The sequence below is a fragment of the Xiphophorus maculatus genome, chromosome 8, assembly GCF_002775205.1.
Source record: "Xiphophorus maculatus strain JP 163 A chromosome 8, X_maculatus-5.0-male, whole genome shotgun sequence".
NCBI classification, from domain to species: Eukaryota; Metazoa; Chordata; class Actinopteri; order Cyprinodontiformes; family Poeciliidae; genus Xiphophorus; species Xiphophorus maculatus.
Window position 1 is genome coordinate 26110137 of NC_036450.1, and position 22258 is coordinate 26132394.

Here is a 22258-nt window from a genome sequence, read left to right on the forward strand (position 1 = left end):
TATGATGTCAGAACACATCTGCAGAGAACACGCAGACCCTGAGGTGTCAGGTCCAGATTGTGCAGACAAACGTTTCTGAGCACCTGCTGGTGGTGGAGGAAGGGAGACTGAGCAAGTGATAGATACCTGCTAATCTCTGTGGTGTAGGCAAGCCACTTAAACTTCTGTGGACACTAATGAGCTTGGAAGTAAATCCTGGCCCGGACTCACTGGAACGTATAAATTTATTATGTAGTAGTTGTTTGGCTACTTCATGCCAAACAGTCCAGCCTCTGGACAGAGTACAACATACTGGAGTGAGCTGCTTTTTATCCATATCTTCTATAATCCGTTAGCATTTTCTAGTGGGGGAACAGAAGATATTAAAAAAAAAAAAAGGAAGAAACAACTTTTTAAGACTGATTTTAAGTAAGCGACCAGATTGGTGGAATTTGAATATCAGTTGGACTAAAAATATCAACATATCTAAGTTTTATACATATGAAAAGGTTTTTCATTAGTGGGGCGTCACATGAGACACACCTGATGATGGCTGAAACACAAAGAGCTCTCAACCTCTTTGTGTTTTCAAACCATACTGATATCATTTTCGCAGAAATCAGCTGTAGCCAGATGCTCCTCACCAGGTTTCCAAAAGAGTCAAATGAATAACCTGAAGAGATGTCCAAGAGTCAAAGATCACAAACTGAGAGCTTCAGAAAGACATTTTTGTAGGTAGACATTTTTCCATTCAAATAATAAGTACCGGTAATCCACTCATCGGCATTGGGTTCTTTGCACATTTAATTCACAATGTTCCACTGCTGAAGAAAAAAAATCAGTTTTCTTCAGAACAATTGGGCAAGCCAAGAAAATACTGGTTTAAAAGGGATCTGGTCAACATGTCCAATATTGAACTTTTTGGGTGAAATTGCACAAATCATGTTTGGAGAAGAAATAGCGCTGCACTTCACCCCTAATTATTTGAGGATGTCTTCAGGGTTTCCCCCAGAGTTTTATAAGCCTGGCAGGCCACCAGGCTTGACTTATGCTCCCACCAGGCTAAGAATTGTTCTAACCACTGCCGATCTTTAGTGGTCTACATGCTAAGAACTTCAGCAAATAAAGTGACAAGTCACAAATAAGGGATAAACACATTTTGGAGACTTTAATTAGGATGAAATGACTGAAACAACAGTTTTTTTGTTTGCCTTTTTAAGACTCCACAGTTGGTGTTTAGTGCTAATAATATCTTCCAACAACACATAATTAACTAGTCATATTTTCAAATTTCCTGTCAACTTTAAAAAAAAAAAAAAGTAACTCAAAAACAAGGTGGGCAGCAGGATGACTACCACTGGGCTTAGCAAGTTTTCTGTGGGAAACCCTGTGTCATACTCATATGTGTGAATTTTACATTAATTTTTTTATTTTTTTTTTTTAAAAGATAGCTCCTTTAATTCCAAAAGTCCAATGAGAGAGTTCGTAGCAGCTCTTGCACAGGAGCAGGTGTTAGTCCACCTCATGTTTTCCTGACAGCTCTCTCTCTCTCTGATGGCTGATCGCTCTCCTTGTGACCAGGGGAGGCTGTCTATGGCCAGGCATGGAGGGTGGCTGTGGAGAAAGCCAGCCTCTAGACTGAGGCCAGCCAGGAGCAACATGTCGGGACTTTAACACTTGCCTTTTTACTTTGTTATTCTGATTTTTTTTTTTTTTTTCTTGAATGGACCTACATCTCCAGCTTTAGCATGGAGCTGGGAAAAGTTCATTTGAATTTAAAGACACTTCTGCTGACAATGATGATGTTCAAGTGGGGTGAGTGGAAGCTTTTAATCCTTCTGTTTAATGTGAAAGTCCCGATGGGAAACTTCAATAAAGAAAATCAACACAAAACAACTAAATTAAATAATACAGATTTACGTTAATCATTGTTCTACATGTAACATTTGTAGGAGTGAAAGTCTGTCAGAGAAGTGTTGTATGGGAAGGAATGTTATTGTGCCTCTTGATGATGGTGCTTCCCAAACAAGTGGCTGTCACAAAGTTCTGTGATGTAAGACCTCTTCTGAGCCTCAGCTATGTATAAAGAAGATGAAGCAATAAGGAGATGTTGTGTTTTGTCACCCTTAACAATTATTTTGAACTTTAATCGTATCCAGTAAAACTGAACAACAGTGAAAAGACCACAGGCACGATGAGGACAAATCATTTCAATCACCAACGTTGGAAACTTTCTCAGACTAATAACGTAAAGAGAGCGTTCTGAACTGGTGGGAGTTGAGTTAATCTGTGTCTGATTTGACACATGACTGACTCAGAATGAGACCACTCAGTCATGCAGACTCAAATCAGAGCAAACAATGGAGGAGTAGAGAAAGTTGGTTCATATCTTTCCATGCTTGAACGAAGCTGCAGAATGAGGTCACGTAATGTCCCGTTAGGTTATTTCATTTTCCACAAAGTTCTGGTTTATAACATTATGGTTGTCTACTGTGTCCCCAACCCAAAATAAGATCTGTTGTTTAAAGGTTCTGCATGAATGCTTATAGTGAACTCACAACCATGTCAAGGTCTTTACAGCAGAAAACTGACCAGCAAAAAAACCCTGTAATGTTAATGATGCAGTTTTTCTATATGCAACTTTGACATATTATTACTAACTAAGCATTTATCCTGTACATCTGTATATATATTTGTAACACATGGTTACATAAAATGACTTTAAAGACTTGAACTTGAAGTCCACCAAACATTTTTACAGGCTTTTTACCTCTAAAGTTTATTTTTATTATTTTATTACCATATTATTATTTCAAACTGTTTGTGGTGTTCTACAATGTATGCAAGTTCAAATAAGATCAATAAAATAAAAGCAGCTGCTGTTTTTCCTAACTAAAAAAGATGAATATAGATTTATACATGCTAACAGAACATTTTATAGCTATAAGTAACAAATAGGTGTACTAATTAACTAAACATAGAAACAATTAAACAATAAAAAAGTATATTTCTGCTATAATATTCATACAGCTCCTTTTTTTTCAGAAACTAATTAGTGTATAAATGTCCTTTGGCATGTATGAATTTAAACTGTGTAAAATGGCTTGTGGCAGATGACATCACAAAGATATGAAATAGTAGATGGCTTGTACTTGTATAGAACTTTATGAAAGGACCCCAAAGCAATTCACACTACACTCAGTCATTCACCTATTCACACACACACATATGCTGATGGTGGCAAGCTACTGGATAGAAGCGAGGTTCCTATGCAGGCCTCGGACCCCCACCAGCAGGCAAGGTGGGCGAAGGGTTTTGCCCAAGGACACAACAACAGAAGCGGGTGGAGCAAAGATCGACTCAGCAACCCAGCAGCTACCAAATAGGCTCTAAAATCAGATTTTATTGACTTTTATTTTTATTTTTATTAGGAAATGAGAAAGACATGTTATTGAAGCTGTGTTCCAATTGATTACACCACATCATAAGGATCCTTTGTTGTGTTTGTAATTACTGAGCTGATATAACAGGAAAGATTGCGTTAGGATGTATTTTAGCCCTTAATCACTAAGAAAACTTTTCCAACACTCCCCTGCCACTCTGGAGCAGCTTAGGCCAGGACTCAGGACACTTCTCATTCAGATTTGAGGCGGATTGTAATGTCACAGACACAGACCAGACTACAATGATCATACCTCCTTATATTTATCTCTAAACACCCAAAGAGTCACAACTCACAAAAGACAAAGGTGAACAGGAAGGATAGACGAAAGAATGAAGATTGAATCTTCTGGACTTAATCTGTCCAGGTATCGTGCCAGGAGATTAGAGGAGCAAGGGGGATTGTCCTCAAGATGCCAAAGGGATTACAACATGGGGAGGTTGGGGAGGTCAGGGTGGCTCTCAGAGCTGAGGTGAAGGAAAGAAGGATGATTTAAAAAGGGGATATGGAACATATCATAATACAGCATAAAAGAAAGTCAAATCAAATAATTTTTCCTGGTTGAAGAAATACCTCAACTCTGCTGGAAATAATGTTATTTTCTGAAAGAAATAACTTTGTCACAAAACAGTAAAATAATAATAAGAATAATATAGGCTAAACATTAGCTAAGTACATTTTAATGTATTTGGAAATAGAAATATATTTATTGTACTTAAAGAGCAGAATTTTAACAGGAAAAACACTTTCTCACTCGTTCATTACTTAAATTATCATTAATTATCAAATTTGTACACAAATTGTATAGTAATTATATATATATATATATATATATATATATATATATATATATATATATATATATATATATATATATATATATATATATATATATATATATATATATATATATATATATATATATATTAAATCAGTGATGGCATAGTTACTTTGAAAAAGTAACTTTAATTGGATTACTGATTACTCCTTGAAAAAGTAACTTAGTTAGATTACTGACTACTTGGTTTGGAAAGTAACTAAGTTACGTTAAAAGTAACTATTTTAGTTACTTTCAGCAGCTGCTAACAACAACACTGTGAAAATTACATTGAGCTTTGCCAATACTTAATTATAAGCTATTTTATAATGGAATCAACAATGTGTCTCCACTTATAAGGTTGAACTGAAGAGGAGATTCTTTAATGGTTACAATAGTACAAATAAAAAAACGTGATTAATTTGTTTTCCACTGTTGTCTGGAAACTCTAAGAAGGATTTTAAAGCCCCCATATTTCCCCCCAGCCTCCGAGTTCTGCGTTACGGCCCTGCGTTTGGTGTCAAAGCGCAGCGCACAGAGCTCCTCCTGCAGCTTCACAACTCAGATGGCTGCACAGATTTGTGACACTTATCTTAATATTAATAATTATAATCGCGTTAAGTTTACATTATAATTATTGGCAACTACGGACACGTTTATTCGTGGCTGTTTTCACGTTTATTTGTTCAAATTAGTCTCGATATTTGCAGTTTTCTGGAGCGCAACGCGAAGCTCGACGTCATTCAGAGGTAATATATTAACTTGACATTAACAAAGACACAGCGGGGCGGATCATCCGGGAAATGATGGACAGGGAGAGCCTGACTAAAACTACCTTAATGACGGACAAATTCTGGGATTTATTATGAGTCTCTGCTTATTTCCAAGCCCAACTTCACGTTCAAAAACGAGCCCAAAAAGGCTCAACCCGCCACTCATTACATTTGCTAGCGACTTAAAAAAAAAAAAAAATCCCAAAGCCGATTATAATAATCGGACTTGGCGACAGAAACTCAAAATAGTTCCAGATTTTCCACCAACAAAATGCGCATCTCCCTCCATTGTTTGCATTTCTGTCGCATAGAAACGTCGGTCACTCGACAAGACGCGTAGAGGAAATACGATCAAATAACAAAAGAAGATAGTAACGCAAAATAATTTCGATAAGTAACTGTAGTCTGACTACTGGATTTGAAATAGCAACGCGTTAGATTACTCGTTACTGAAAAAAGTGGTCCGACGTCAGTAACGCGTTACTTTGTAATGCGTTACTGACATCACTGATTTTAATGCACTGGGCTAGTTAAAATCTATTCCATAAATTCTTATCACTTTCTGTACTTGCTCATAGGTAGGTCTGAGTTTAAATTGTCTGGGGTTGCTTAGGTTTGTTGTGATGCTGCTCAGTGGCGCCCCCCCCCCCCTCCCACCACACACACACACACACACCACCTAGTAGCAATTCTTGCAGAGGTTCAATGAACTGGGTTTTGTAAAGATGTTTCCTCCACACAAATAGAATAGTGAGTATTCTGTGTTAAGCTCAAGTTCATGTTCAAGCTCCAGTAGTTGAAAGCCTGTCATGTTTTTCGTCATGTTTTTGATTCCATTTTGGACTTAGTTATTTTATGAAAACATCTCATATTTCAGATTGTCTGAGAAATGCTCCTTTGTTTTCCACACCAAGACTGTCCATGTTTACTGTGACTACAAAAAATCCCTGTCCCCATGGGAACATATTTCTAAAGAACCTCCACAAGAAAACTGGATTTTAGGGATCTTAATTATTTTTTCTTTTTCATGCGGATACTTAAAACACTTACTGTCCATATCAACCCAACATGACCTATTACCTCAAACATGTCATATATAACAACCACCATGTTTGTCCTCTGAGTTTACAATTACAATCCAACGTGACACAGAGAAGAAGCTCAACTTCATTATCAATCCACACAAAACATTCCACGCGCTCTCTAGCGGTTGGCATTTTATTCTTGACATGTTTTTTTGTATGAAGGCTTTAGGCCCAGGTCCAATACTCCATGTATAGCGCCACTTACAGGTTTGGAGGAGTTAAAATTGCGTTTTGAGACAATCTCTTGATTCTGTGTTGATGAAAAACGTTTCTGGAAACAGTCCAATGAGGAAGTGGCTGTTTTTGAAATGTTGCCTTTCGCATCATCTCTTAATAAAAGAACCTTCAACTTTAGGAACCACATGATGGGTCATCTTTCTTCATACTGGAAAAATCTCCATGTTTTGTAGTCTGGGGACACTTTATCCTGTACTTCTAGTGATTCTGTAAATTGAAGCGAAACACTAACTTTCAGGCTGGTAGTTCCTAACTCCCGAGCCAAAATGGTTGATCAATGCACTATGCCTTTTCCAGTGAGAAGCCCAATCACTTCCTCTCTTAAACATTCCTGATAGCCTTCTTACACCTTCTTACATGATTTGGATCTAATCTTAAAACTCCAGACAACCACATGTAATTCTGTTATGGTGCAGGTGGCTAACCCCCCCACTGAAGCCCACAGTAATCTGTGAAATTTCAAGCATAGTTAGTGTCTCCAGCTTAGACTAGAGGCAGGATGCATCTTAGCCAGAATTGGAAATGACATCATCCCTCTGTCATGAAGGAAGGCGGGGCTGTAGGGGTCACTCTCTTAAAGCAGATTTACAAGAAATGAATAAAAGTGATAAAATACAATCACAAATAAAGAGAGGAGACCGTGTCTGTTGCAAAAAATGTGCAGAATACACACTAGCGTCCACACAAAGAAAAAATGTTTCACAAGGACAGCTGGACCACTGACACTGGTTAAAGAGCTACCACTTTATCTTCCGCACAGACACCCCAGCTTACAGGGTAGCATGATTAACGAGGTGCACTAATAATCAGCTTGGTCCTTTATCGGCTGTGTGAGTTGCCGTGCATGACATCCATTCTGTCATGTAAAGGAGACACTGTTTCTTGCAGGTCCTTTAATCTGCCTGTCAAAGAGGCAAATCTACTAAATTAATCAGAAAAAGGAGAATCACCCAAGACAGGTTGGACATCAGAACCGACCCAGTCAAGAATCAGCCACACCGACAGCTGGTCTGAGTGCTTGGTCTTACTTCCTCGGTTTACTTAGCTCCGTCATGTGAATGCAAGAATAAAAACCAAAAGGAGAACAGAGAGATTAACATCCCATTAGAAAATAAATCTCCTTTCAGTTAAGTCATGTGGTGCAGTAAAAGTCCTCGATTAGGAATGAAGCAGATGGAACACTTAAAGGACAATCAAAAGTTAATCTATGCCAAATATATGTTTTCCTGTTGATTTTTCTCACGTATTTGTAGTATGATTTTTAGGGTGTACAAATAAACTCTAAAGTACAATGAAGATTAATATAGGAACAATAACACAGAGTGGAAAAACGTGGCACCCAAAGGAAGGTAAATTGGTGAAAAACAACTAGTAAGGGTGAATAAAGTATGGGTTTCTAAAATTATTTGTAACATTTCAGACATGGTAATGGTTTCACTGGTTAGACTTTAACTATCTTTAAACACATCCTTATAAAAAATCATGGCAACGAGAGAAGTAAGCAGTTTCATGAGATATATTCATAATTCAGCCATGGTGCTAACGCTCACAACCAATCAGAGAAGACTTTTGTATCTTATCAATTTTCAAAAAAACCCCTCATCCTAGTGTAAAAATGTTATATTGAAAAATCGTTTTTTTCCAAATTGGCATGTTTCTATTAAGCATATTCATTTTTGAAACGTCAAATTGCGCAATAATATGGTCAATGAAATGCAACTTTGGAGAATGTGAGGAGCCTGACCTTTCAAACATTTCAAAGTAATGATGCATTACAATATTTAATAAAGTTGTCAAAATTCATCATATACAGTTTATTTGAGAACATGGCAATGATGAAATATAACACATTGTCTGTCCAAAATTGCCATCACTCAGGTATCTATCATGTGTAGAGGCCTGATGGTTGCTGATGTTGCTTCAGATCTGGACGTCTAACAGGAACTTAGACGGCGGAGAATCGAGGAAGGCATGAAACTGTTTGCAGCCTGAAATGGGATCAAACCTCTTTATTAGTCTAACATTTTAAAAATGTTTTTCAAATTTTAGATGAAAATCCAGAACAACACCAAGACTGAGCAGTTTTCAGAAGATTTGATCACCATCACACGCCCTGTATGACAGATTGTTTTTTTGAGTCTTACATAATTTATTTTGACTTCGCTTTAGGAACTCTCTGCTCGGCCACATCAGAAAAATGCCTGTCTGCGCCTTGCCAGAACGGGGCCACCTGTGTGGACACCATGGATGATTATGCTTGTATCTGTACCAGAGAAGGTGTGCTGTACATGGGCAAAAACTGCGATGAACTTTACGATGGCTGCTCCTTTGTGCCGTGTGACGACTGCACCAGTACCCCGGGAACGAGGGAATACCACTGCATATGCCCGGATGGACTCACAGGAGACAACTGCACCGAGGAGGTGGACGAGTGTCGGAGCAACCCTTGCTCCGAGCCTCGTTCTCTGTGTGTGGACCAGCTGTACGGATACTTCTGCAGGTGTCCGGCTGGATACGGAGGTCAGGACTGCAGGACGCATGTGACCGACTGCATCGATAAACCTTGCATGAACAATGGTACCTGCGAGCTCCGACCAAATGGCTTTGAGTGCCGCTGTGCAGCAGGGTTCAGAGGGAGGACCTGTGAGGAAGACGTGAATGAGTGTTTATCGGAGCCCTGTCAGAACGGCGCCATCTGTATTGACGGAGTGGCAGAGTACCATTGTTTCTGTGTGCCCGGCTTTCAGGGCCACAACTGTGAAATAGACATTAATGAGTGTGCTTCTCAACCATGTGAGAACAATGCTACCTGCATCAACGAGAAGGACCACTATGAATGTGAGTGCATGGTGGGCTTCACAGGTAAGGTCCACAGTCGGCCCACGCGCACACACCCCTACACACACCCCCACCACACACACACATGCCCACCCCGAGACACACCGCAAGGTTTCCCCCAGAAAACTTGCTACACCCGGTGTTTGGGGCTCTAGGACAGTCATTCATCCAGAGGCCCACCATGTTTTTGAGGTAAAAAATGTTTCAAGTTGACAAGAAACTTGAAAATATCACTTGATAATTATGTGTTATTGGAAGGTTAACACCTGAACACCAACTATAAAGTCTTAAAAATGCAAATGTTTAAAAAAAAAACAAATTTGTGGATGACCTCAGAGGCAAGACAAAAACCTCTGATGTCATCCATCCAAGGACTGAAATTAGAGATGCAGCCTTGAGAGGGTTGTTTGGGTTGTGTGTTGCCTGTCTAACAGAACCATGACCTTTCAACTCTCATGGGCTCGGAAAGAGTTGATACAGTGTTTGTGTTGATTTACAAACAGCTTAATTGAATTCCAAACACTGACTCCTGTACATCCCATAGGAGTCAACTGTGAAACTGAATTAGACGAGTGCGACTCCCATCCCTGCCAAAATGGAGCCACCTGCCATGATTTGACTGGAATGTACTCTTGTGAGTGCCTGGCTGGGTTTGATGGTGTCAACTGTGAGGTTGATGTAGATGAGTGTGCCAGCCAGCCCTGTCAGAATGGAGCCTTCTGCCATGACATGGTAAACAGGTAAGTAGTTTCCATAACAATCATGCCCACCTTAAGCAGAAAAACAATGTTGTATCCACTTTATTGATATTAGACACTCATTACACTGTTGTAATGTGTGTCAGCTTTTTATTTTAATGGCAATAGATGACTTAATTCCATAGAAAAATAATACTCCCACATAGCCTTTTAAAACACTAAGTAAGTGTTTTAAAACTTACTTAGTAAGTAAGTTTTAAAGTTCTAATTAGCCTAACAGTCATGTTTTTGGACTGTGGGAGGAAGCTGGCGTACTCAGAGTTAACCCATACATGTACAGGGAGAACATGCAAACTGCACAGTGGTACAGTTGGTAGCAGTGTTGCCTTGCAGCAAGAAGATCCTGGGTTTGATTCCTGACCTGGAATCTTTCTGCATGGAATTTGCAAACTAACCTTCCTCTAATGATTATATACTTTTCTGTAAATCTTCCACACCTTTCTCATTTGTCACTGATGGACATCTGTTTTACAGAATCTAGAGTGTCTGAAAAATGAGCTCATGTAATGTCTTGAATGATCTCAGACTGCTGATCCTCTCCAGTCTAATCGCTAGTTTCTGTCTTTACCAGCTATGAATGTGACTGCAGTGACACAGGGTTTGAGGGCGAACACTGTGAAGTGGACATTGCTGAGTGTGCCTCAGATCCCTGCCAGCATGGTGCCACGTGTATAGAAGAAGTCAACGGATATGTTTGTCTTTGTTGGCCAGGTATGGAAAGACTGTCCCTTTCTCTGAACAAGACAAGATCCAGTATGGCGGACTCAAAGGGCCACTAGTCCCTGGATGTAGAATACTTAGGGCTCAGGAGGGGCTTGTGATCTGAAGTATTGTAAGATAATTTAAACTTACTTAAACATGCCTCTCCTAAGAGAGACAATTCCTTAGCAAAAAAAAAAGTAGGAGTAAGAATGATTTAGTAAAATAGACATTGTTAAGGATGAGGGACAATTATGTACTTAACTGTACTTACTGACACAAAACTGGTATCTGAGATTAGATAGAGAGAATTTGAATATATCCATCTGACTTTGATGTGGAGCTGTTTTGTATCAAGGAATTAATGCAGGAAAAAATTTTTTTTTTTTACAAATTCTACAAACTGTTAATTTTTTTCAATTTCTGCAAATTATGGATTGTTGCATATCCATCAGTATCCAGAGTGGAAAAAACTGGCAAATATGTTAATATTGTTTGCCTTTCTTTTCAGGTTATGAAGGAGCAAACTGTGAAGTTGACATTGATGAGTGTGCTGAGCAGCCCTGTCAGAACGGTGGCCAGTGTTTTGAGCGCTCAGATCCTTCTCACTGGGAGCTGGACTGGGAGCTCAGGTTTTCAGACGCAGCCGGCTACATCTGCCAGTGTCAGGGAGGTTTTGCAGGTTGGCAAAGAATGAATGAGAAACTAAACGATCTCTCACACTTCCGGTCTGATGATGCTGACTCTGATGTTTTTCTACATTTCAGGAGAAAACTGTTCCATCAATATAGATGAATGTGAATCTGAACCGTGTCAGAACGGAGGCGCTTGTGAGGATAAAGTCAATGGCTATGTCTGTGTGTGCCCTATTGGATTCTTAGGTAAAGTTTCTAATCTACAGCCAGCCAATCAGAGACAGGAGGAGGGGCTTAGAGCTTTCAGTTATATCATAACTGAAAGAAGCAAAGACGCATAATGGAGAAGCAGGAAAACTGTTTATTCACTGTCATTGGTGGCTATGCTAACTAGCCTATCATTCATGGCAGGCTCTGCTGTGGTGGAGGAGCTGTAGTAGAGCAGAGGAAAAGGGGGGAGATTGTGAGAGGTGTGTACACAAGCATGATTGACACTGCTAAGACCCTCCTCCTGGCTCTGACTGGTTGTTTCTGACCAATGAAGTAGCGTATTTCTGCAAGTAGCACTGGCAGAAGGCAGAGGAGCTCAATTTTTTTCACATATTATCCATCTCATATTATGCTGTCACACCATAGTGATAGTTTTAACAAATATGCCAGAACAATGTTACTGCCAAAACTTTAGCTTGTGACTTTACAACACAGAGCATATCACCTTATACATGCTGAATTTTGATATTTCATGTGGGTGCATGATTCCTTGTTCACAGCAGAATTCTACTACATTTTAATAGAGCAGAAACATATAATATTTAAATTATTAAATCCCCTCTTGTTATCGTGTTGTCTTGTTGTAACTTTCTGTTACAGATACCACATTTGCTGCGGTTTATGTCTAACATCCAGTGTTCTCTTTCTCTCCAGGTGAGCTGTGTGAGTTGAACATTGATGAATGCGAGAGCCAGCCCTGTCAAAATGGTGGCTGGTGTGAAGATGGCAGAGGATCGTACACCTGTCACTGTCCTGAAGCTGAGCCTGGCGACCTTCCATGGGGAGGTGACCACTGTGAGGTTAAACTCTACGGGTGTGTTGGCCACAAATGCCAGAATGGAGCCAGCTGTCTTCCAACTTTGGAAGAGGGAAAGCACAGCCACACGTGTTTATGTCCGCATGGCTTCTACGATGAACAATGCTCCACCAGAACAACGTTCTCACTGTCCACCCCTGGGTTCATTCATATCCAGATTGCTTTCAAAGAAAAAGTCCGCAGGGAGGTGGAGCACCGTGGTCACCAAGGTTTGGGGTTGCAGCTTCGCTTCCGGACAACCTTACCCAATATGTTGATCTTCTACAGAGGAGATCTGGATAACTATCTTTTCCTGGAGATTGTTAACGGTGGTCTTCATGCAAAAGCTTTTTCTGAAGAGTCTGAATTGGATGTTACATTTGCTGGCCTGGTGAGTGATGGAGCCTGGAGGGATGTTCATGTGTTTTTGGATAACGGAAGTCTATTCTTGACCCTAAAGGGTCCTGACTGTGACAGAGATGGATGCACAGTCAGTGATGGTGATGATGGGGAACTTCCTTTCCAGCCCTCTCAAGCCTTCACTGATGTTTACATAGGGGGAGCACCAAATTACCTTTTGGAGCTCTCTTTAAGTGGTGCAGGATTCCTTGGATGTATCGAAGACCTTATGATTGACTCGAAACCTATCCTACCCCAATCGCTTCCAGAGGATCAGGATTTTGAGTTGGGCTGTTCCAAGACGGAGTGGTGTAAACCAGATCCCTGTAATGGGCACGGCCACTGTGTGGATCTGTGGACTAGCTACCAGTGTGACTGTTTCCGTCCCTTCCATGGGGAGAGCTGCTCTGAAGGTAACTATTAAGCTCCAGCCAGGTTCCAACTTCCCAAACTTGGAAAGAATTTTTTTTACTGTAGTCTAAAGCTGTTTTTTGAGTGATTACATAATAGAGCTAGTGTATAAGGTATAAGGACCCAACCGTACCAGGTATGAGAATAAAGGTGTTACCTGATAGTCTGGTACTCGGTTTGATTGGGAACTAAAGTTGCAACATTTGTTAGATTTTCAGTTGGTGCAGCAGTTCTCTTTCACACTGCACCCGTCAAATGATCCAAACCCTTTGAGAAGCCGGTTCCCTTCCCTCGCCTGTGGTGGCGCTGCACCAAGAACCACTGAAGAAAATGACACAAAACTCTCTGATGATGTGACCCCAACTTTCTTCATTACAAAAAGTAAACAAAAATGAATTAGCGTCAGATTTCATTATAGCTATGTTTCCACAACATATGTGCTCAAATCTTTGTCTATATTCTGCTAATGTCAAAAAACACAATTTTACTGTTACAATGTTTCCATTAAATTAAAAAAATCATTTAAAAAGACCATGAACAACTACTCTGTATAGCATAACACTCTCATGTTTGTTTAGGATGTATTTACCCAGAATGCCCTGCGCTATACTCCGCTTCCTGCTTTTGAAGCCGTCTCAGGTCCGCTTAAATCCACATATGCATTCGAACTACGGCGGCTTTAACTTCAACCAAGACCGCAGTTTGTAGGCGGACTAGAGTTCACCTTTTTGGTCCACATTAGAGTTCGAATACACATTCACACCACTCCAAACTGACTTTATAGGCAAACGGACTGCAGTTCAAGTAAAATGGACCAGAAGGATTCACACCAGCCCTCATTGTCTTCTTCAGAGTGAAGGAAACTTCCTACAGTGGTTCTTGGTGCAGCGCCCCCACAGGCGAGGGGAGGAACAGGGTTTTGAATGGGTTTGGACTGTTTGACACAGTGCAGTGTAAAAGGGAACCACAGTAGCTGAAAATGGAACAAATGCTGCAGTTTTGGTCACCAATCGAACTGAGTCCATACTGGACCATCAGGTGTGAAAACACCCTAAGAATTACCATGCTACTACCACAAACTCTCATGTATGTACATCTTTGTATGCAGATAACCAGTAGGAATGCTCTCATATACTAACTTTATTTGAGTATGGAGTTAAATTCGTGTTGATTTCACCTTGTTGGTGGAAGAAAACACGTCAACCAGTGGCAGTAGGAGTGCTTTCTGTTCCTGTCAAAGAAGTTCCAGTGCTGATGCTAGATCTGTCTCCTAACATATTCTCAAAACCACACAAAAAACTGGGCTGTTTTTTTTTTAGCATTGCAGCTAGCTAATGCACTACACAATTTTCGTAGACAGATTTAGAACATGTTTTGAGTACACACCAACACACTTATTTGCCATTTTGTTGAGCTGTGTTGTTTGTTGTTTTCAAAGATGTACGTAGCTATTGATTAGCAAAGGGCTAACTTTAAATTAGCTAGCTTAAATTAGCATTGGCTTTTTAATTCATTCAAATGCTATCTGCTTTGTGTGTAATGGCTACTTATTTTCTGACTACTGAAAGGTGAGGTAAATCTTAACACTAATCTTCTTCTTGTCCCTTGACAGAATATCTTTCATGGACTTACAGCCACGAGGACACAGTGAGTTTTAGCTCCTATGATTTGGAAGAGAGCCATGGAAGTAACTTCAGAGTGTCGTTTTTGCTGAAGTCCTTAAAGACGGACGGGCTGCTGTTCCAGCTGAGAAGACCCCATGCAGAAGATGAGGGGGAGGCCTACTTTTCCATCTACCTGAGGATGGGGAGGGTTTTCGTCAGCTCTCTGCCTGACAGCTCCCCGCTGACAGCTCCTGTGTTTGTGACCACCGGGGAGAAGCAGCTTCTCTCTGTGGAAGTCAAACACACGCACGTGATGTTCGATCATGCAGGGCTTAACTACGGAATAGGAGAGATCTCTGAGGTGGCTGTCCGGAGCGGAGATAAGGCTTATGTTGGAGGGCTTCCAGAAGGCTGGGACGCTGCTGAGTGGGGGGGGCATTTTAAAGGCTGCCTCCAGGACTTTCGTCTAGACGATGCACATTTGGATCCGGGTGGCTGGAGCAGCCCTGATGAAATAGTTTATATATCAAGTGAAACTGGAAATTGGAAGGAGGGCTGCATCAGTGATGATGCCTGCAAGGTAAGACAGACCTTCCTTTTTTACTTTGTTGCTGTAATTAACTAACAGAAATATCTTTGTACATTTTTCCATGAGTAACATCACTTTATTTTGCTCTTTCTTATTAGATGGGAATCTCAATGAAATTAATTCTAGACTTTGATTAGACCACAACAAAACTTTTATCTTGTTTTTTTGCTTGGTTTTGATTTTTCTGGCCCTTCAGAAATGGACCTGCTGATATGAGGTAGATTCAGATGTAGTTTAGTTTATGATTATGAGCTGAAGGTGGGACATTCCCCTTCAGGGTTTTCCACTCAATAGTCCATCAGTTACAATAAGTCAAGTGGTGATCGTCAACCCTACCACCATCATGTCTGGCAGTCAGGATGAAGTTGTTTTCCTGAAATGCTGTGTTAGTCACAGGTCGGACAGAACACACACCCTGGGCCGGATTGACAAAGATTTTGACCTCTGGGCTGCAGCCGGGTTTGGTTCCCGTTACAACAGGGAAAATTCTTCTACTAAGGCAAATTACAGTACATTAATAGGTAGTCCTATAAGTCAGCAGGTATGAATTAATGCATTGTAGGTTTAATACATCGTCTAATAACTCCATGTTGTTCCCAAAGAATCTATTATCACTTCATCATGTTCCAGTACTTAAATATTGTTTATATTCCTAAAAAGCCAGAATATTAATACAGCTCACCTAATTTGGGCCAATGAGTTTTATACAAAGTGCAATATTTGTAAAACATGCATTAAAAAAAAAACTAGAAAGAAAAGAAAAATCTTTGGTGCCCCCTCAAAAGTTGGGGCCCTGGGCTGCTGCCATGTTAGCCCTTTCTGAAGTCTATTATCCCCCAACATTCCTGGGGAACATCAAGATGTCTCCATTTCCTACAGTTGTCCTGTTTGTGCTGTGATAGTTGGACCTAACCAAGTCAGTCAGCATGTTTCCTGTTACAGACCAAACCATGTCAGAATGGAGGGGAGTGCACCGTCACCTTCAACGACTTCACCTGTTCTTGTTCAGAGGAATACACAGGAAAGAACTGCCAAACACGAGTTTGGTGTGTCAGCAATCCATGCGCCCACGGCGGCTTGTGCGTGGACCTTCCTAACGGATATGAATGTAAGAAATGTTTTTAAGCAAGTTATTCATCTATTTGTTGGATTAAAGCAGCTGCTTGTATTTTCGCCTGGACAAGTCTTCTATTTATCGTCTCCAGTTAGTACAAAATGCTGCTGCTTGTCTGCTGACTGGCACAAAGTGGAAGGAGCATGTTGGCTTCCCTTCACTGGCCCCCTGTCTATTTCAGGATCCAAACTAAAGTTCTTTGTTTTTAAATCATTGCTTGGTCTTGTCCCTTCCTACTTGTCAGAGCAACCCTCTATTCATGCTTATACCTTTTTTTTTGTGCCCCGCAAGGGGTCTGCTTATACCTTTTGATGTCTTTCAGCATTTAGTTAGTTTTTTTCTTTTAAAGCACAATAATTTGACCTTGACTTTGACGTGTGGGGTTGCATAGAAATAATATAACCATTCAGTTTTGCAAAACGCCTGGGTGGACATAGCCTGGACTTTGAGACACAGCTCCTCACCAGAGCTGCAGGGTCCAGGCCTCTGAACTTCCACCTCTCAGAGCAGCCCTTTCCAGCAACTCCCCCACTCAGCTCCTTCAGACTAGCCAGCAGCAATTAGCAAACACCTGGTGGAACTGTGGATCTGCTCAACTCACTACAGCAGCTACTTCTAAGTGCAACACTGGTAAAAAAAAAAAACATTGTTAAAGGGTTAATAGTGGAGCCATGTTGTGATGACTTCCTGAAGGCAGAGTTTAAGAAAGAGCAGGAGTTTTTAAACAAGCAGACACCCTATTTCAAGCCAATGAATTATGAAGTCAACTTTCTTTTAAGTTATATTTAATATATATAGCATTTTTAGAACAATTTTAGTTAACATAGTTATTTGGTTGTGCTGTAAAATGGCACTATGTGCCTTGGAACTGACATTGGTGAACTTTGACTTTGCTAGTTGTGAGTTAGTTGCAACTAGCAACTAAAGGTTAGTTGCTAACAAACTTGAATTAAAAGCAACAGGAGAGAAAATGCTGGTGTATTTTTGTACGCTTTGAGAAAGAGAAAGTTCACAGCATGACTTGTCATTTGACGAATAACATATGAATACTTGAACAGTAGCAATGTTTCCTCCATGTTCACTGCTAGGTTTGCACAACGCCACGTTTGAGAGCAACCCAGTGCAGTACAGTCCTGGAGGCTCCCTGGCTGGACCCATCGCTGACATCTACATGGAGCTGCGGACCCGATCAGAGAACGCTGTGCTCCTGAGGGCCTCCTGGGGCTCCAATCTGCTGGTGGTGGGCATCCTGGATTCCTCAGTCTGGGTGGAGATCCAGACGGACAGCAGCATCAAGTCGCTGACCCTTAAAGGACTCCGTCACGTGACTGACGGACGCTGGCACCGCGTCAACGTCTCCATGGCAGACTGGAAGCGCAAATCCTCCCCCTGGGTCATCACTGTCGATGGAATCACAGATGCCACCAGCAAACAAGAGCGCACAGGAAGTCTGAGCTTCCTCAACAAGAAAGGAGCGATGCTGGCTGTTGCGGACAGCTTCACTGGCTGTTTGGGTGCAGTGAGGCTTGGCGGGATTTATCTCCCCTTCGCAGATGACCATAAAGCTCCACAGCCCTCTCAGTTTCACATAGTTGGAAAACCCAACGTGCATCTGGGCTGCAGCAGCGCACCGGTTTGCGATTCTGGTCCCTGTCTGAACGGAGCCACGTGTGAAGACTTGTTCAATAAATTTGGTTGTGTGTGTGACACGGGTTGGGAGGGAGAGTTGTGTGAGACGGACACTGACGACTGCGCATCTCAGCCCTGTGTCTACGGCAGCTGCAAGGACTACCTGGCTAGCTATGAGTGCCGCTGTGACCCAGGTTACACCGGAACGCTGTGTGACGGAGATACTGACGAGTGTGCTCTTCATCCCTGTGAACATGGAGGAACCTGTCAGGATGGGGTTAACATGTACACCTGTGTGTGCCCCACGGACTACAGCGGCCCCCGCTGCCAGTGAGTGCTCATTCTTTTTTCTATACTACATCCCTTCTATTGACAGAGTCATGAGGTATTTCTTATCTTTGAAATATTACAAACCATGAGAGAGATCACCCAAACTGTTGATTTTGTTATGAAAAAGTGGTGTGTCTCCTATCGCCAATTAAATATTTTGGCTCTGGACAAGATGATTGTCCAGAGCCAAAATATTTAAGTGGCGTTTAATGGATTTACTATATAATGAAGGCAAGGTGTAGATCCAGTATCCACTTTTGAAATTCCTTTTATAACCTTTTTGCTTTTTGTTTTTTAGGTGGGACTATCCCCCATTACAATGTGACACAGATGTCCAATGTGCAAACGATGGAATATGCAGAGATGGGCTCTGGGGAGCTAACTGCACATGCATGCCAGGTTTCACAGGCAGCAGGTAAAATAACCTGAACATTTGCAGTATGTAGTTTTTTACTTTTGACAAAAATGTGTTTTTTTTCTATATTTGTTAAAACTGTCAGATAATACTGTCTCATCTCTAAACTAAGCTCTTCCACCTGCTCCCTGAGCTGCTATTGCCATCTGCAAAAATGGTCCACTCCTAGAAAAAAAAAAAAACAACCAATCACAGCAAGGAGGAGGTTCTTAGCGCTGTCAATCAACATGTTCATGCGCTGCTCAATGTGCTAAGAGCAGAGAAACAACTTACCGTTACAGAAAAACTGCTTATCTGCTGTCATGAATGCTAAAGCCATGTTAATTAGCCTTAGCATTTGTGACAGGATAGTGGTCATGAGCATATCTGGTGGCATGAAGTCATATAAACCATGATTAACATGTAATGCATTAAACAAGTATTGCTTAATGCTGAGTCAGGTGGAAATGCTTATATACAGTGATGTGTCTGTTGGGTGTAATAACATCGTTAACTGTGTGGGGAACTCCACTGGCTTGACTGATTTAAATGGATTTCACACAAACACTCTTCCATCAGTTATCTGTGACAAGCAGACCAAGACAAAGCTCAATTCTAGAATAAATATGAAGAACAAACTGCTTTTCACATGACAAAAACACAAGATATTCCCAAGTACTTTTGTCTAGTTTCTAGTTCAAATATTTTAGTGTATGAAATAAGACAATATTAAATTAAAAGTAAGTTTTCAGCAAGATAAACACACTCAATAAATCATGAATATAGAAAAAAATAATATGTTTTTTTCTGTTTTATGTGAAAAAATCTGCCAGTGGAACTGGTGCTTGGTATTAGTATTATTCTATAATAGTTCTTCATGTTTTGTTTGCCTTGTCTGTGGATTTGTAAAGGGGGTTTCCAGCCAGGTGTTAACTTTAGGGGGTGGCATGTAAAGTTTGTGAATCCTCCTTCAGCAGATTCTGATGATGGAATCTGCTCCTCAGTACGCCACCCAGGACGCTGGGCCCTGGAGCCCAGGCCTGACCATCACTGCCTGCTACATGACATCATTTCCTCTTTTCCTTAGGTGTGAACTGGAGCTTGATGAATGTAACTCCAACCCTTGTCGGAATGGCGGCTCCTGTTTGGATCGCTTCAACATGTTTGTATGTGAATGCCCGGCGGGGTACAGCGGCCCGCTCTGTGATGTCAACGTACGTTTCCTCCGTTGGTCTTGTTCTCATATTTTCTGGGTGTATGGATGTCTGGGATGTGTGTAAGCCAAAGACTGCAGCTAAAACAAAACAAAGAAAGAAGAAAGGCCCCGCATCATTGCTAGTGTTTGTTTTCCTGTGTGTTTGCAGAAGGAGGCCCATAAACAGGGGATCCCGTGGCTGATGGTGGTTATCCCGCTGCTCTGCCTCTGTGTGGTGGTCCTGCTCATCGGCGCCACCTTCATGCTGCTCACAGCCAGGAAGAAGCGCCAGTCAGAGGGGGCTTATAGTCCCAGCGCTCAGGAGCTGGCCGGAGCCCGGCTGGAGATGGACAGCATGCTGAAGGTCCCACCAGAGGAGCGACTCATCTGACCGCCGGCTGCTGGGTGGAGGGAGTTCCATCTGATCGGAGCGCTGCGGGATGAGCTGGGCGCTCTGACGCATCACAAGGCGCCGCCTCCGTGTGGAGGCCGACGCTTCCTAATCCCGTAAACGTTGTTTGTGGCGGAGCCTTAACGCTAGTTTCCTACCAACTGCCACTTATGTGGACTGTATGTGTGTGTGTGTGTGCAGCGTCACAGTCCTCTGGCTCTGCACCTGCGTTAATGGATTACAGCATGTACTGTACTGGACCTATGACTTAAATCTCTGGCTTAACTTGTTTTCCTTGTGACACTGGGTCGCTCAGATCCCAGCTGGAGGGAAACGTCCAGCAGCGCCTCTGACCTCTGCAGCTCCTCTCGTGGCGCGGGAATTAGTGGAGAACTTCACAGAAGTTTGATGTCATCAATTGTGTTGTCTCCATTAAATAAAGTAGATTTTTACCCATATGCTGATTTTAATTTGTGTACAAATTAACATCAGCATATGGGTATGCTGATGCCTTGCAAAAGTATTCAAACCCGTCAGCCTTTGTGGAGGAGTAACAAGAAGGAAGCTGGTGTTGAAAGAAAATCATAAGAAGTTCTGTCTGCATTTTACCAAAAGTCATGAAGAGGACACAGCAGGAAGGTGGTGTGGTAAACACAAGGGTTGCTTTACTTTAACAGAGCCAGAGAAGTTAGCCGGAAGGTGGATGAAGCTGAGTCCAGAACAGTCCTGGAAGAAAACATGTTTTCTACAAACACGCCTTGAAACTGAGGCACTGACTCACCTTCCAGCAGGACAACATTTAAATGAAGGATTGGACTAGATCAAATCATCTTTGTGTGTTTCAATGGCTGAGTCAAAGTCAGGATCTGAATCCACTGGAAGCACTATAGAAATATCTGTAAGTTCTATTTCTAGAAGCTCTGTTGCCAATTTTAAGTTTGAGCTTCTCTGCTGCCAGAAAGACTGAGCAGAACTCTCAGTCCAGACGGATCATACTGGTAGAGATGAACCCCAGAAAGGTGCTCAATGAATTATTAACTCAGGGAAGTTGAATATAAATGTGTGACATATTTTTTAAGATGTTTCATCGCCTTGTATAATTTTCCTTCCACTTGACCATAACGCTTTATTTCTTCTCGTGATGAATCCCAATGACTTACAATGAAATTTCCGGTTCCAGTGTGAGAAACTGGAAAAGGTGCAAGGGATGCAAATACTTTTGTGAGGCACTGCAGCCTGAGTCAGAAAGGGTCTGGACTCTCAACACCACGCTGACATTTTTATTTGACAAAATCACTCAGAAACTAAATGTGAATGAAGTAGGGGGGCTTAAAACAGTTCTGTTTTTAGTCTGCATGTTCTGATGCTGTTTAAAACGACGGTCAGAACGTCAGACATGTTATGCATGTCATGCACAGCAGAACTCTGTATAAAGCCTTTAGCTGCTGCCTTGTTCATACTGATGTTGTATTGAATTTTCTACAAAGAACTATTTTTCAAACCAGTTCAGATTATTTATACAGTATTAATTCAGTCATCTCAAGGAGAAAAATCTAGTCGGAAATCCCAACTCAGGTCCAGTTACACACTCCAATCAGTCCCTAATACAGACCCATCCAATACACTGTAATATTATTCAAACAGCTAATAAGAACATGACATTTAACATGATTATGTTCCACATGCTAGGTCATTACCACAGGCCCTGCACTCTGTGCTGTAAATAACTACAGATTACTATGGTAACGTGTGTAATACAAAAATGTAAGAGTTTAATGAAATAGTGTGTATATCTCCCGTTGTACTTGTTGGGAGTTCTTTGATTTTTCCAAGCTGGGTGAAACGTGTCGTCCACTGTAGGATTACAGACCCA

At 41.3% G+C, this 22258-nt stretch overlaps 1 protein-coding gene across 1 annotated transcript; it reads left to right on the forward strand.

Moving 5' to 3' along the window:
• Positions 1-1648: 1648 nt before the first annotated feature.
• On the forward strand, positions 1649-20670 carry LOC102224869 (protein crumbs homolog 2-like). Its single transcript, XM_014473495.2, has 13 exons — positions 1649-1794; positions 8503-9195; positions 9716-9911; positions 10501-10640; positions 11140-11310; positions 11396-11509; positions 12188-13141; positions 14752-15323; positions 16275-16440; positions 17535-18405; positions 18704-18820; positions 19887-20013; positions 20164-20670. Exons 1-13 carry the CDS (start codon positions 1728-1730, stop codon positions 20383-20385), a joined length of 4410 nt encoding a protein of 1469 aa, XP_014328981.2. The 5' UTR covers positions 1649-1727; the 3' UTR covers positions 20386-20670.
• The last annotated feature ends 1588 nt before the right edge of the window (positions 20671-22258 follow it).